The sequence below is a fragment of the Aulonocara sp. 'chitande type north' Nkhata Bay genome, linkage group LG16 (genome assembly GCF_057382095.1).
Source record: "Aulonocara sp. 'chitande type north' Nkhata Bay isolate Kocher_YH1m ecotype deep benthic linkage group LG16, A_spYH_male_GT1.1, whole genome shotgun sequence".
Taxonomy (NCBI): domain Eukaryota; kingdom Metazoa; phylum Chordata; class Actinopteri; order Cichliformes; family Cichlidae; genus Aulonocara; species Aulonocara sp. 'chitande type north' Nkhata Bay.
Window position 1 is genome coordinate 27,269,885 of NC_141359.1, and position 17,137 is coordinate 27,287,021.

At 39.2% G+C, this 17,137-nt stretch overlaps 1 protein-coding gene across 2 annotated transcripts in view; it reads right to left on the reverse strand.

Moving 5' to 3' along the window:
* The window catches only part of LOC147311724 (sacsin-like), a 34,428-nt gene extending 18,110 nt beyond the window's left edge, over positions 1–16,318 (reverse strand). The window contains exons 1-7 of one of the 2 annotated variants that reach the window (XM_086265551.1): positions 16,290–16,318; positions 15,573–15,660; positions 12,482–12,593; positions 12,158–12,304; positions 10,628–12,059; positions 10,355–10,443; positions 1,324–10,242 (exon numbers count right to left, since the gene is read on the reverse strand). In XM_086265551.1, the coding sequence (XP_086121677.1) occupies positions 1,324–10,242; positions 10,355–10,443; positions 10,628–12,059; positions 12,158–12,304; positions 12,482–12,593; positions 15,573–15,660; positions 16,290–16,318 (10,816 nt within the window). Of the gene's footprint in view, positions 1–223; positions 10,243–10,354; positions 10,444–10,627; positions 12,060–12,157; positions 12,305–12,481; positions 12,594–15,572; positions 15,661–16,289 lie in introns of both variants that reach the window. The other variant, XM_086265552.1, reaches the window with a different exon arrangement.
* Between the last annotated feature and the right edge of the window lie 819 nt (positions 16,319–17,137).

Consider the following 17,137-nt stretch of genomic DNA (forward strand, 5'->3'; position numbering starts at 1 on the left):
CTTTGTGCCTCTCCTCCTCAGGAAGCCTCCAGATCTCTGCCAAACATTTATCAATTTCCCTTTTAGCTTCCTCAACAGAGGCTGGTAAAGAATTTGTTGATGATTCAGAAGAATGTGGCACAGCTCCTGTCAGTGGTTCCAGCTCCATGCAAGTGTTTTCTTCTGGTTTTAGCGTCTTCTTCTGTGGTCCTGGCTCCATGCATTTCCTCCTTTCTGTTTTTACCTTCTTTTCTCGTTTAAACTGAAACAGATCAACACAGCTGACTTCAATGGGCTCATCTTCTCCTACTTCTATTTTGTATCTCCATGAATATCGTCCATTGTGACCAGGCAGTTCTTCAACAATAACTGCATAAATGTACTTGTCATCAATGCTGTAACCAACATATTCCCCCTCCTCAAAGTTGTTGAGGACATTCATGTCCAAGCAATCATGCCATTCTTCTGGAACCTCTGTCCCAGGGGCTGCTGGACTAAAAGAGGAACTTTCAGTTTCAGCACTGTCACGGATCTGATTTTTAGCCAGAGTTTTCCGAACATCTTGCAGATCGTCACACATGAGGAGTTGTCCCAGCACTGGAAGGTGAACCGATGCAATTCTGTTCCCTAAAAGAGCATTAATCTCCTTTGTCAGTGTCATGATGACTTCATTTATTACCTTGAGAGCCATGTCATCATTGTGCTTTAAGTAAAAGGTACACCCTTGTTGCCCTCGTTCCACAGATACATCTGTTTCTTCATCTGTTTTGGGAAAGGGCTGTTTATCGAGCCAGAGTGTTGTTTTCAATGTTTTGCAGCAGATAATTTGTATACTGCCAAAAGTCTTCTCACACATTTTAGTGGCATCCTCTTGTGTTATTTTGCCTTGAGAATTCTCTCTAATAAGACAAATTAATCCATATTTAAAGGCTCCTGAGGAGAGATGTTTATCAAACCATCCACTAAATTTACAGCCAGTCTCAAGTTCACAAAGCTGCATCTCTGATTCCACAACTCTTTCCTCTGTGAACTCAGACAGCATCTTTGGCTGAAATTTCTGAGGCAGCAGTTGCAACAGCTGATGATGCTTGTATTTGTCGTTGCCCAAATGACATTCACTGAGTTTCTGAAGCAGCAGGAACTTGTTCTCCAGCGCTTCTTCCAACCTTTTGGTCTCAAACACTGTGTCGTTGTAGCAGAGTGTGGATGATGGGTATAATTTACCATCTACTGCAGGAAGATACAGAGTCTCAACATTTTCAAGAAGCGTCTGGTTTCCCTGAGCATTGATTAACTTAAACAACTGCTCAACAGCTCGTTTCACAGTTATCAGCTGGTTCAAATGTAGTTTCTGTTTATCACAGGAATCAGCGTAAACTGCTGCCAAAACATTACAATATTGCTCTGCAGTAGCTTCGTTCTTCACACCAATTTTCTGAAAGAACGGTGCATACATTGCATCTTCTGGAGTAATCTTGTACAGATATGGTCTGAAGTCCAGATCATAGGAGAGCGACAGACACACGTCATCAGGCCTCATAAGTTTTGTGTCTTTTTCAACCAACACAACAGGAAGACCAGCCAGCTGGTTTCCTTCAAATCTTTTTGCTTGCAGGTAAGCGTACGAACTTCTGAACACTTTAGCTCGTGTTTTGATCAGCTGGTCAGTTTCACATGGTGACTGACAGATGTTTCTTATGTTACTGGTTACACAGTTTGGAGGTGGTTCTTCATGAGCTCCTGCATTTTTCATCATCTGCATAAGTTTCTGTGCTGTATAAACTGGCAAGTGAATAATTGGCATTGAGGTCCAAATCAAATCCTGATGTCCTGGATTTTTTTCAATCAACGAGCCTCTAATTTTAACAGTAGTTCCTTCAGCAGCAAATGGTTGGTGGTAGTTGGACAGTTCTTTTCTAATATTAACTGGAAAAATGAATTTGATGTCAGCAATGCTTTCCAGCAAACTTTTGTTGTTGTCTTTGACATCACATGCTTTATTCAAGGCTTCCCTGAAAAGTAATGATGATTTCAGTTTCAGGTCTTCAATTTTTCCTTTTCCTTTTGCTTCTGATTCCAGCTGGTACGCGAAATTTATTATTTCATCGTTTGACACAACATGCTTCATTCCAAGTTCTCTGACCAGCTCTTTTGCATTTTCTGGTGCGTACCGGTAATCATTTCCTTCACACAGCTCAGTCCAAAATGTCTCAGGAACAAATTTCTCTTGAGGCAGCATTGTTTTGTACAGCTCCACACTCTCATCAAAGTAGTATGATGCAGGCTCTAGTCTACCTTGGGAACTACGAATCAGTTTCACTGTCTTCAGTGAGGAGATGATAGTTTTCTTGTCCTCTGAAGAGTAATGTAGTGAGAGCAACAGCTTGAGGCTGTGAAGAATCTGTGTCTCTGTGAGTTGGTGTACAGCAGGCAGTATAAACTTCATGAAATACTGCAAATCATCCAGGACCTGAATGTTGACTGTTTCTGACAGTGTGCGGTTCTCAGAGTTGAACTTGAGAAAAATGCTGCCGGTGTTGGGCAGGTTGAACAAATCTGGAAATTTCACTGAATATTCGATGTTGAGAACATAAACCTGTTTAGGTCCATCAATCCTCACTCGTTCACCATGTGTTGTTTCAAATATTGGTAAGGATTTGAGCTTCCTCACATACTCTTGGTTGACTTTGGACTTGGATAATCCTGATTGCAGGAACATCTGAAACTCTTTCATATTATCATTTGAAAGCTGGGAAAACTCTGAGCGATTAATGTTGTATACTTGATCCAACACTGAGCTTTCATCATCTACATCAAGAAGTTCATCTTGTAGACATGAATATATCCATCGGTCCATCTCAGAGAAGAAAACATGATCAAACCTCATAAAACCAAGTTTGAAGAGGATGCCTGATATGTCTTTGTGTTTCTGTGAGGCAAACACAACACTTGACATGTGTTTCATTGTTTGCAGGAAGTGCTTGTTGTTCAACCTTGGACACACAACAGGTAAAATATAGCAGTCACTGAAGAGTTTCCTCACATAATTTAATGTCAGACTGGACTCGTCATCTCTAGATGTTGGCGGTTTAATTTCATTCATTATGAACTTCCAAAGTAATTTTAGCCACTTCAATATTTTCTCATTGGGGACATGAAAACCACTGTGTGGATCAATGTCACAGTCATAAAGAAGATGCTGAATTAATGGTTTCAGATATTTCTCTGAGTGGTGCAAAGTCATATTTCTGACAAGTTTTAATCTTTGAAGAAGGTCAGTGTGCCAAATGTTGATTTGATAATCTGCAAATTGAGCCTGGCAGTCAAAGAAGAGATCTTCATACCTTGATATCCACGTGGGTGTTTGGGAGTTGAAGAGTCTTAAAACTTTATCTCTTGTGAGAAGAAGTGGAAGGCCATTGAGTAAATTCTGTGTGACCTTTTGTGAGGAGAAATCTTTTAAACAAAAACTCAGGAGCTCTGAACATCTTTTCTCATCTTTGATCAAAGTGGCGCTTATGGGTAAAGGCAAATCCTCATCTGTTTGGGTTGGATCATTTAGAGGTTTTGCTCGTAGGAAAGTCTGCACAGTGGAGGGACTGACCTCTTTCACTTCAACCCCAGCAGATCTGAAACTTGTCCAAATCCTCTGCATGTTTGTGGAATAAGGAACCAGCTTCATTCCAAGATCTTCCAAAATGTTATTCAGCTTGAAATTTCCCAAGGTTGTCAAGTAAGGTGCCTCAGTTGAGTCTGTTTCGCTGACATTACACCAGTCAAATGAGTATTCTTTAATTTTTTTATCTGCAATTTTCCATGTTGAGCTCTTCATCACAGGGATTACATCAAGGCCTTTTTCTTTCAGTGATCTGTATACTTCATGTATCATTTCATGCCAGTCTGGGCAAACATCCTTGGACACAGTTGGCCAAAAACACAAGTATTCTGTTCTGAAACATGATTCAATCCTTGCAAGGGAAACTTTCTTGACTGTGATCATTCGCCTGATGTAATTCACGAGGTCTGCATAAAGCGGAGCAATGGCGTTCTGTTTCAAAATCTCATTCCAGTTGGATTTCTTACTCTTCCCATCTTCTTTCCAAAGGCTTCTCCTGGCAGAATCAACCTCAAAGTTTCCATTGACATGTACTGGCAGTCCAGTTTTCCCTGGCAAAGGAAGTGAACAAAAGGCTTCTCCTTTAAAATCCATGATGCTGGATCCCTTTGTGTTCACACGTGCAGCTAATGATGCTTGGGGAAGTTTTTCTGATAGTTTTAAATCGTAGCTGTCTTTGAAGGAGCCAAATTGTTCTGCAACAATCCACTTACTTTGTCTTTTATCTGAGGTGGAAATCACAGTTTCATAGAAAGTCTTGTGCGGTGTTGCTGTTTTGTCTGATTGCAGTGCATTTTGTAGATGTTTTACAAAAGCATCTTTCTCATCCCGACTTCTTTGTGGCAGAGTTTTTTCAACCTCAAAGATGGTTTTAAGTTCTTGTGAATCTTCACTGATTTCATGGACTTTGATTTTGCAGATGTTTTTCAGAAAGAGAATTAGTCCTACAGGATCTTCAGACAGGGCAGAGCACAGTTCTTTCATGTCGCGGTCAGTGACTCCTTGCTGTGATATTTTGGAGGTATTTGCATTTGTACCCATTCTCAGAGGTAATCTGAACATGGTGCCCTCTTTAAGAGAAAATTTGTCTGGAAGAAATGATTTGTAGACATCTACGTACATTTCTTTGAAAGTGTCAGCTAGTTTATAGCCAATGCCATATCGCTGGTTATTTGAATGATTTTCAATGTATTTTTGATTGGGGTCAGAAATGCAAAGTACTTCATCTCCTGTAAGGATCGAAGGGCAGTCAGTCAGATGGTAAACAGAGTTGAATCCAACTCCGTACTTGCCTATCTTCCCTGGGGTGCTGTGCTTTCCTCCCTCTCCCAGCTGTTGAATTCCCTTAATGTCAGCATCAGAAAACACTTTGTTGTTGAACACACAAAGTGCTGGACCCTGGAGATTGTTCCATTTCTTCCCAAATGTTTTTTCTTTTCCATGTTGTCTTTTGTCCCAGATGAAGTGAATTTCTGTTGCTTCTGCATCATCAGCATTTTGGATGAGCTCTTTAAGGATATCCTTCTTTGATGGATAGGCTGAAATTATGTTTTTAATACGAACAGTCAGCTGTTCCTGCTGTTCAAAGTCAAAAGCAAATGGTGACATGTCATCAACTATGTGGTTTTCCAGAGTATGATGCCTTGTTGTTTTGATTCCAAGGTGGCGAGCCATAGCTCGTGGGATATTCTCGTGACATAATGTGACACCTGAAGTGAGTGGCATCCATGGGCTGTCATTGTAAAACAGCTCATTTGCAGGTTGCAAAACTCCATGCTCATTGGGTATCAGACAGTCATCCGTGATTTTCAATTCGGCCTCAAAAATCCCTTTGATTAAAATTGTGAAGACAACTGAGAGATCACTCTTTGTTAGGGGCTTGTTTCCATGTTGAGCTTTTAATTCCTGCAACACAGTTAGAAACTGAGTGATTGTGAATTGTTTTTCAACACCTATACATTTCCAGAGGTTCCTGAAGCTTGTGAAGGCAGCTGGAAGTACGTGGAGATAGGGCTTTGCTTCAAATTGCCCGTTCTCAGCTACACGATCAACATTCACAAATGTATCACCAATGAGGATGAATGGAAATGAATTTGCTTGTTGTGAAATGTAAGAGGCATTTCCAGAGTCACAGATCCACTGATCCAGACACGTATAGCACTCAAATGCTATTTTGTAAAGCATGGATCTGTCAATGGAGTGTGCTTGTTTGCTTCCTTCATGCAGCTGCTGGAGCACCACCTCTGGCTTCGGAGTGCTGTTCACGCCCAAGATCTTTAGGACTGGATCACTGTGGTGTATTTTCAAATTACTATTATTCAGCACTGGTTGTGTCATGTTAACAAGAAGGGAGCATTTGTCACTAAAAACATCAGTGGGCTTTTTAAGTGTTACATTTCCTTCCATTTTTGCATCACCAGGTGAATATGCTGGAAGAAATGCAGTTGTCCTCAGTGTTTTCCAGTGGTGAGAGCCTTCATCATAAATGTGATTCTTCATCAGTTCAAAAAGGCACTTCAAGTGGACAAATGCTTTCTTTTTGTCAATGCTCCAGGTTTTATTAATTGTGCCTGCTTTCTCTGTGATGTCTTCCAATGGGAGATGGTCATTTGCCATACCAAGTTCCAACAAACGCTGAATCCTTTTTGGAGATCTGAAGTCATTTTCGGATCCATCAAGCAAGCGTCCCTCTTTTGGTTCAAAAAGACAGGCCACTTTCCCTGTAGGATTCACAAGTTTCCTGACATGTTGGAGCTGTCCACCCTTTGTGGGTATGCATGGATAGCAGAGCAGCAGATTGTCAATTTCTTTGATATGAAGGTCAATAGCATGCAGCACAAGGGTATCTCTACTCTTCGAGTCCATTGTAGTTAGGTTACTGAACACTGCTTCTCTGTAGAACTTCTCCCAGTTCCAGGTCCTGTTTTGTAAAACCTTTTCTAGGCCAGCCTGTTTGAAGCTATTTCTCAGCCAAAGTGGAAGAGGAACAACATGATTGGGTCCTTTTGCATATTTCTGACAAACTTGCACTGCAAGGTCACCAATCTTTTCATCATTTTCAATGCTCTCATGAAGAAATATGGCATTGTTCATTGAGAACCATTGTTCTCCATCACTAAAGAGCTCTGGACCAACAGAGTCGTCAATAATGGTTGAGTAAAGTGCATCCACTAAAGGCTTGAAAGTTTCAGTCACTTTCTCTCTCTCAGGCCAAAAGGTGTGATAACAGTAACTCACCAGCTGCTTATTTTCTGACATTTTCTTTAGTGCCTTGAGTACAGTAACATATGCTGTCACTACTGGATCCTGAAGGAGAGCTTTGTTCCAGTCATTTTTCACTCCAGTTTCGCACAGACCTTTTCGGTTGCTTGTCACAGCAAATGTGCCATTTACATTGACAGGAAGACCCGTGTGAATGGGAAGAGGAAGGAAGCAAAAGGCCTGTCCAACAAGTTCTGTTTGTAATGTGGTGAATTTTCCAGTTTCTGGATCGTTTTGCAAAGGCACAGCAATCCCTCCAATGGGCAAAGAGAAACTGGCCTGCTTGTTTTTGTGAATGGCCATTTTAAAGGACTCATCTGTCCCAAAGCAGTTGTACAGGAGCCAGAGCTGAACTTCATTTTCATTAGACTGCTGACTGGATATTTGGATAATTCTGACTGTGCAAGATTCAATTAGTCCTTTGCATTTACCATCAACTTTCATCAGTGATTTCTCAGCATGACGTTGCTTGGACACACTGGTGTCATCAGGAATCTCCATTGCACTCACAGTGGTTTTGGACACAGAGAAGATGGTCTCTATTTCGTTTTCTGTTGGTGGAGTTGATCCATTGTGTGGGATATTTTGGAGGGATAATGTAATGATGTTCTTTAAAAAGAGCAGATGGGTTTGTGAATTCTTAGAAAAGAGATGTTGAAAATCAAGGATATGGGGTTTTTGATACACATTTGTGCTTATTTCTGATTTAACAGCTTCTTCTTCACTTCGGAAAGGTAATTTGATCAGAGTGCCTGGATAGGGTTCAGGAGGACTTTTTCGAGTGAAATTACAGTCAAAAATGTTTTCATATGATCCAAACTGACCAGGAAAACAATGAAAGAGTTGCTGTTGAGAGAGATCCAGCTTGATTCCAGGATTTGATTTATGTTTGATATGCTTTGTGAGATGAGTAACATTTGGATCAAGTATGAGGAGAGTGTTGCCACTAAGGATGGAGGGGACATCTGTCACATGATACACAGTGTTGAATCCAAGTCCAAACTTTCCAATTTTTTCCACTTTGTTTTCCTTTGAGGCTGAGCCAACTCTGACAATATTTTTCCAATCCTCTGCTGTGAACTGCTCATTATTAAAAGCCCAAAGACAAGGTCCCTGACAAAGAGCCATGTCAGGGTCAATCAGGCTTTCGGGGGCATCTCTGTGTACTCTGAAATCCACCAAGAACTTGCAAACATCTGCCCCAGCGTCCTCTGCATTCTGGATGAGCTCTTTGAAGATGTCACTGTCTTCATCGTACTCTTTAAGAATGTTTTTTATTCTCATTGTTATTGGTTCAGATTGTCCACACTGGATGTGGGTACTGAGAAAACGAATTTCCAGCCATTCAGCCGCTGCTTTTGGGATTTCCTCATGTATGACATAAATTTCCTCTTCTCTGCAGTTTAGTTCTTTCAGTCCATTTTTGCTTACATCACAGAAAAGAGCTGTTGATCGTGGTTTAAGGGTAAATTTTCCTCCCTCAGCAATGACTGGCACTGGGATGTCATCCTGAACTGTTTTCTTCTCTTTCCAGAGCCAGTTGAGAATTTCTATTGACACTTTGACCTCTGAGGAACTTGCAAATGGCGGTTGTCTTGCTTCAATTGTTTGCTGGATGGAGTACAGAATGCCCAAAATGTCTTCATTGGAAAGTACTTTTCTCAGGCCAAACCTCTGGAACAATGTTCTGTATGGCAAAAATTCACTTGGCACCTTCCCAATGTAAGAACTCAGATCTAGATTATTTGGGTATTCAAGAACCAGATCCTGGGGTGCAACAAACTCGTTCTGGGCCCATAGCCAACATGTCTCATTGCCCATCATTGTAACAAATACAGAGACATTGTCTTGCATGTGTTTGTAAATGCTGTGCAGCTGTCTTTTGAAGTCTACATCTGTGTCAGGATTAGCCATTTCCAGTGCTTTTGATTTCAAGACTGAAAGATTTTCAATCACTTTTTCAGGTGGTGGTAGGTCTTTGAGACCAAGTCTGTTGCTAACTCTGTCACTGAGCTTACCTGTTAGTGGCATTACATGTCCAACAATGTCCTTATAAACAGAATGTCTTATTTCATTTGGGCAAAACAAACAATACTTCTGAGATTTATCACTGAATTGTTTCTCACTTCCAGGTTGTTCACATGGGATCCATTTAAGCATTTTGAGGCAATGAAGCTGTCTGTGAGAAAACTTTGTCAGTAGATCATTACTTTCCAACATTTCCAACAGAACCTGAGCTCTTCTCAGAGCCTCAGTTTGTGAGTTCACACACAGTTTGTCAGTCAGCGTGGCAGCATGTAGCAAATGTTCAGGTGAGACATCTATCTCTTTATTCAGTAATCCGATTTCTGTTAAGCTTTCCAGCATCTGCAGTGAATGAGTGTATGAAGGCGGTGGAAAGAAGTCTGACTCAAAGATGACTTTAAAAGTCTGAATTCTTGGATCAAAAAAGTCAGAGGCTTTTTTCAGCTGTCCATTCACCTCAATGAAGCTCAAGTCCTTACAGCTGCATTTCAGGGATTCGTTTTGTGAGAAAAGCACCTTACCATACTGTAAAACCCAAGTCATTGTTTTGTTAGTGTTGTCACTGCTGCAAGCGCCTTTCCTTATGCTGTCAACAAGAACATTGGCTGCTTCGGCGGTGTCCAAGAGATGAACTTTGAGCAGCTGTAACAGTCTGCGGTCAGTCTCAGTAGAACACTGGATTATGGAATCAGGCATAGGGAGCTCTGTTGGTACTGTTAGGCCTGAGATCAGAAGCACAGCTTGTTTCGATTGAGCTGCAACACTGAATCCTTTCATGGTTTGAAACAAAGGCAACCTCAAGAGAAAATCTTTCTCTGTATTTGAGAGAGAATCCAGATAAGAGAGATAATCTTTCAGTTCTTCTCGTGCTGTGTAAGAGGCGGATTTGAGTTCTGTGACAAGATGCTGGAAATCTAAATTCATCAGGACCTTCAAAACACTCCTTGGAGATGGGCACAGCACGTACGAGTCAAGGTCTACATGCTTGAGCCACTCATTTCCTCTCACCACTGTGCCACCAACTTTGTTCACCAGCTGAGCTATTCGGTCTGGCAAACTCAGCTGTTTACTTTTCTGAAAGATCAGGGTTGTGCTCTGCTGTAGTTTTGCGACTGATACAGTCTGACTGCCAGACAGAGGACTAACTGGTATTAGAGGTATGTCAGTGAAAGGACTTGACTCATTAAAATGACTGTTGAGAAACCTCCAGAATTCTTGGAACCAGTCTAAAGGTGGATGCTGACTGTTGTTGTTGTCCCATGCAACAAGTTTTTTCCCTGTCTGCTTCCAGTCTGGTGGCAAATATCGTCTTGCATATTCAGCCACATGGGATGCATCAATGTTGGTGATCTTGAAGAAATCTGAAGAGCAGATCAAAAAGATTTGTTTTTTAAAGATAAGAATAAATGTGTGTGCTAAAATGTGTAGCTGTGTACAAATGACTCTGTATTGTTTAAAATTACTTTCACTTACTTCTTCTGGCCAGTTCTTTCAGATGTGCACTGCAGGCTGGAGTCAGATCATGTGGGATGAAGAAGGGTTTACAGAATGGCAGCAACACTCTATAAAAAAGTGCAATGGATTCTGTCAATCAAACTGTTAGGAGTTCATTCAGTATAGAAACATTCCTGAATCTTCCAAATATTCAGTTACAATCAATATGTGAATAACACATAAAAATGGCAACTTTAGTCATAATGAATATAACATTTATTTTAAATATTGATAGATGTATGGAAATCCTACCTTGGACATTCATGGCTGTCAATCAAAGCAGTGTCTTCCTCTTTGTATGTGAAATATCTGAAAGAGCCATCACTGAGTGGAAGGAGCTGAAGACCCTCAAGTTCTTTGTATTGTTCATCACCTAAAATGTACTCCAAAAGACTGAGTTTGTCATCTTTGGTGATGTTATCCACACCGGTCCTGTGGAGAATGGCCCTGAGGAATGCTGGAGTCACATGTTTTAGGGTAGCAGGGTTTGGGTAGGCCTCATGTATAGCCTTTGCAACACTAGCTGGTAAAGTGACAAGATTTTCTCCACATGACACTAAAGTCCTTTTAATGGCAGACAATATGTTGGTGCTTGTTGGGCCATTGCAGGGGAAAACAGCTTCTGATGGAGAGATAAACTGTCTTTCATCTTTAGCAAGAGAGAGGATGGCCACGTTCTGTCTGAATAAGTGATGAAAAACATCCAGAGTGAGAGCATGCCATTTTTCTTTGTGTTGTATCTGAGTGAGATCTGGCCACAGATTGTACACAGAGGAAACAGGGAGGATAGATTTTTGGGCAAGTTTAATGGCATCTTGAATGATCTTGATGTATGCTTGTGGAAACACCTCCTTCATCAGCATTTCATTCCATAAAGCATGTTCATCATGTCTCTGGTCTTCCTCTTGCCATTTGATGTGTCTTCTATTGTCTGTGAGGCCAAAGCATGCATTGACATAAACTGGGAGTCCTGTCTTATTGGATTCATTGTTTGGAAGGGGGAGAAAGCAGCTCAGTCTGCTCTGGCTACAGTCTCTCTTCTCACCACAGGGGAATGCCAGGTCAACTTGAGGTAAAAAGCTCAACTTCTTTGTAAGCAAATCAAGATCTTCTGCAACGCCCTCTTTCATGGTACATGTTGTCAGAAGCCACTTTGTCTCTTTTTGGTCTTTTGAACTCACAGTTATAACTTTGAACCTTGTTAGACCCTCAGTGATTGACTCCTCTTCTGACACCAAAACATCATCTGTGGGGACTGAAGATTTCACTTCAAGTCTGGTGTTAACAGCTCCATTTTCACTAATATGTAACAAGGACACGGAGGTGACATTTTTCAAGAAGAGGAGGCTCAAATCTGCATCTGCAATGAAGCTATCAAAAAGCTCAACCACTTTATCTGAGTCATACAGATTATCAGAAATCTCTGATGCTTCATTGCGTAAAGGAAATCTAAAAATTGTCCCATTGAAGTGCTGATCCTCCATGACAACTTTTGACCATCCATGTTCACACACATGTGAGACTATATCTCTAAATGGTTGAAACTGATCACGCATATTCAGCAGAACTTCTTGGTCTTCAGCATCATCCAAAGACCACCAAAACCCTCCATTTCTCTCTCCAAATATTTTTTCTTGGGGATCCATCATGCCAAGGTGGCCTGAACTGAATATACTTGGCACATCTGTGGACAAAGTAAAGATATGCTACTGTCAATTGTTTATTTAAAAAAACAAAACAAACATTACTCTTATCAAGTGTGATAACTATACATAGTTTCACCTGTTATGTGGTAAACAGAGTTGAAGCCGATTCCAAACCTCCCGACTTTGTTCGGGTCGTCACGCTTGACACTCCTTCCAGCCATCTGAATTCCTCCCCAGTCGTCCTCAGAGAATGCGGCATTGTTGTAGGCATAGAGAGCAGGACCTTCGTAAAAATAAAACATTCTCATGGCTTTGTGATAATACATAAAAAAAGAAAGACTGAAAAAAAGACTGACTGATTTTTCTTCTTTTTAACCTTTTTTCATGTAAAAGTAAAAGAAACATTAGAAACATATGTTTTAGAGAAAAGCTTTTTTATTTATTGTTAATCAATAAATACCTTGAAATTTTCCCAGTTCTTCAGTCCAAAGGCTTTCAGTCCCATAGCTTCGCTCATCATGGATGAAAACCACTTTTGTGGCTTGAGCATCATCTGCATTTTGAATCAGCTCCTGATTGACCAACAAAACCAACCATTAACAGAAGACAGCCAATGGAAGCTAGTAGGGCTGCAAAAATTCATCAAGTAATTTAATTCTAAAAAACATTCGACACAAATTCTTCTATGCTGTGTTTAACGCAAGGCTCTGTAGCGCGCTCATTTGCCAAAACAACGTAAATGCTAGCTTTTCAAAAACACTGATAACACAATAGCAGCAGTGATGTTGATGTTGGCACAGTTTAATGTGGAGCCAGAGTCTGTTTACACAGAGCAAAGAGTCAGAGTCATTACCAAGAACGGTGAGGTCAGGATGAGCGTCCAAAACAGCAGGGCTGTTCATGTAATTACCATTAAAACCTTTACTGGAAAAAAGCTCCTGGGAGTTTAGTCTGACACCAGACTGGTAAAATCATGATTTAATTTCATAAAAGCGATACCTTCAGCAAACAGGGGTGAGGCTAAAGGGGGAGATGGGGTGTACCTGACCTGAGGGTTTTTAAACTTACCTTTTAATAATGTCAGAAAATCTTCCAACAAGACAGAGAAAAGGTACATTTTTATTCCTTAGTTTACTTTGTGATTGAGATTTGAGATTTTTATATATCTTTTGCATTTAAGAAACTGTTTTCTTTAAAAGCTAAAATTTCAATATAGATTTTATTTTATTTATTTATTTTTTACAGATCTTGTATGCAGTTAAACTTTAAAACATTGCAGTATGTAAAATTGAAACCAATGCACTGCTGGTTCTTTCTCTTTTGATTATTTATTATTGCTCATTAATAAGACAAAAGTATTTCTTATCAATTACTCGAATAATCAATTGAATAATCGATAGATTACTTGATCCCTAAAATAATTGATAGCCGCACCCCTACAAGCAATTTTTCCTTACTTTAGCAGGAGAGGTGATGTGAACAATGGTTTTGTTCCAAGAAGCGTCCCATCTCTCCTGTGAACCAGCATACTAAACCCTGAACGTGACTCGTTTAAATGGGATCTAGCCCTGCTTTAATTAGCCATTTAGGTTTCCTACTGTAACATCATATATTTTGAATTATTTAAAAAACAAGAATTGGATGCACAAGGTTGAATTTATTTTAGATTTTCTCTAATCCACAGAAGGCCAAAATATAACATATAATATATATATATTATATACATACAGTAACTTAAATCTTTTAAGTGCTACTGAAGGTTCTACAGTGTCTTTTACAATGCCAAGGCCTATTAAATTCTTATCATCATTATTAAATCATAACTGGCTACAACTGAAAGTTTACAGGATTTACATTTACTTCTTACAGACCTTGGTCTGTGAGAAGACCCAAAGACCCATTTTTGCCTCGCCCTGGACTTAGAGGGTGCTAACCAAGAAAAAAAGCACCTGCTCCAAAATTGGCACCTTCTGCTCAACTAAAATTTGCAGCTTCCCACAAGGACAAGCCAAATACATTCAGGAGAAAAGTTTTATAGTCAGACGAAAACAAAGATTCTGGTATTTGGCCACAATGAAAAGCAGTGAAGCTGAGTCTTTCAAACCTAAGAACAGTGTGCCAGTTTGTCAAGCATGATGTCAATAGCTTCATGCTTTGGGGCTGTTTTGCTATGGTACTGGTACATTACACGAAGGGGATGGAATATTGAAAATTGACTTCTTCAACTTTACATCCAATCAACAGTCAGACAGTTAAAATTTAAACACCATTGAGTGTTCTAACATGACAACGATCCTAAACGCACATCAAAACCGGTTTTGAGATGGATAAAGAAGGCTAACTTAATATATATCTTTGACCCTTGGTGGATTAGGGGAAATCCAAAATAAATCCAAACTTGGGCATACAATTCTTAGTTTTCAAAGAAAAATTTATCCTGACATTCATGCCCCTGTGTATGTAAACTTCTGAACACAACTGTATACTATTAGTGTTGAATTGTACTGTATTATATTTTCACATTTTCTTCCAACATTAAAGCACACAAAAAAGGCAACTGAGTATGTAGAAGAACCCTAATGCACATGGTGCTTATGTGGTGCAAGTGGTGCAAAACCTCAGAAAAAACAGAATTATAGTAATGCTTGCAGTCAGTTTGCAGTTTACATCCATGTTTCCAATAATCCACTAATTTGATCCCTATCCAAGTCAAGCATCTAGGATAGAGAATGTTGTTTGCGGTACAGATCTTGAAGCTCAAAAAACATGTTACATGTGCTCACGTTTGACCTGTAAAGCTGATTCCACACACAAGTTTATAGCTATGATAGCCAAAAGAGTTTTAAATATATTTGTTACTAAAAAGAAACTGTATCCAAGCAGCAAAAAGGTTCAAATAGTCGGACAATACTCACAAGGTACACATCCAGGATTAGTGTTGCAGTATTGAACAATAGCCAGAAAAGTGGGTTTTTTTTAAATATTATGTTACTGTAAACCAGAAATTTGACCCTTTGGATATAAAATATCATCATTTCCTAAAACGTATCCATTTGTGTGAAATTTGGTCAAAATTAGTTTATGAGTTCTTCACACTATGAAAGTTGGACAGAACCACAGTGACATTAGTCATTGACGTCTGTTATGAGGCCACAATCTTAGTGTTTTTTTGCTGTCATTATCTTGTTATTTTTTGGAAACCGGGTGCACAATGGTGTATCTTACTGTGAAAATAGTGTTTTTTAATAACAAGGAGTTAGCCCGTTAGCACAGACTAGATAACCCTCCTTTGTGACAGTTTAAATGATCACATAATGATTTATTTAAAAGTTATTTACAAAATGGACTTCGTGTTTTTTTTATCAGCAAGGTACAAAATGTCAAAATGAGTAACTGAGACAATTCAATCATTAGGAAAGCATTTACTGATCAGAGCCAAGGGACAGTTTTGAAACCGGATTTCTAAAGGACTGAAAATCCTTTTGCAACCCTATGATAGTACTTTAAGAAGTAACTGATGAAATGGACTTTTGGCAAAACATTACACCAACCTTCAAAATTTGTCCGCCATCTGGATATCGACGTAGAATATCTTTCAAGTAGTCAATGAAGGGCGGTGCTGTGGCCCCGAAAGAAGTCCTATAAAAAAGCAACAGTATCAGCAGAGAAATTAAAAAGCACCGAGTTTGAATTTAATTTAAAACAAAGTGAGTCCTCCTGATACACTGATTATAGGAAAGAGCTAATATTAAACAAGCTTGTGTATTTTACTTGTATTCTTAGCCATAAAGTTCTCAACTTTAAATCAGATAACAGCTTGTGATGAAATCAGAAGATACTTTATGGGACAATAAATTGAAAATGGGCAGGTACTTGATGTAATTTGGATGATAAAACGTTGAATACGAACTTTGCATTTAGTATGTAATTGTAGGGAACTGGTTACAAATGGAGATGAATGAAGATGTGCACTCAAAGATTATTAAAAACATTTCATATAGTGATTCAAATAATTACAGACTGAGCAGTAATTAAATTCAATAAATAATTTGACCTACAAGTAAAATGAGAAAATAACATTGGCGCCAAAAATCATATTAATATGTATCAGCACTTCCTACAGTACTATAGAGCCACACATTTTTTGCGTACAGTACTTCCTACAGAAATACTGTTCTGTAGGAAGTGCATAACAGTATTTCCTATTGTTTTATATACAGTAGGAAGAACTGTATACATAACATTAAAGTAAAATCAAAGTAACTCACCGAGCTTTCTTTTTTGCTTTCAGACTCATTGTTCCAGGGTTGGTTCCTGTAAGAAATTCAGGGTATTGTGAGCAGAACAAAGTCATATAACATATCCTCTTGAGAACCAGCCTATTCGTTTATGTCCTCTGTAATAGACATTTGTTTTTTGGTCTATATCTTTTGACTTATTTGAGATATCCCACTAAGTCCTGATGTACTAAATAGAGGACATTCTGGGCTTTTTATTGATATCTCATGTGTTTGGGTGGCCTCTAAGAGGAAGGAAATATACACGATCGCTGAATAGCAGCCAACTTCCTGTTAATCAGCTGGAATTTAAAAAATCAAATATCAGCTACCTACACGCTGCACTGTTTTTAGATACAATGCAATACTATGCAAACTAAACTATGAATACTCTAAGTTGTTTTATTATGTATGTTGCATTCTTGTACAGCACTTTGGTCAACGCTTCTGTTGTAATTAAATGTGCTATATAAATAATTAAACTATTAAACTATTAAAGAGCCACACTTTGTACATATCTGTACATCCTTTAAGGAGTACATTATACTAAGTAGGTAACTGCAATACCAATGATATTAAAAGATTAAAATCATAGTACCTCGCTTATGAAAGTGAGTGGTCCCATCTGGTCCAGTTAAAGTAATGATCCTACACCAGTCTGATTTATATAAAGGCTGCTGATGGCCAATCACAGCGTGGCACGTGGACTTCTGCTCAGGTTTTGTCTCATTTTCGCCCTTATTCTGTTAGAAACGAAACCGAAATAAACAAAAACAGCCACATTCTTCAAATGTTCTGAGTGAAACGAAACTTTCAGAGCATCTCGTGAAACTCATTCA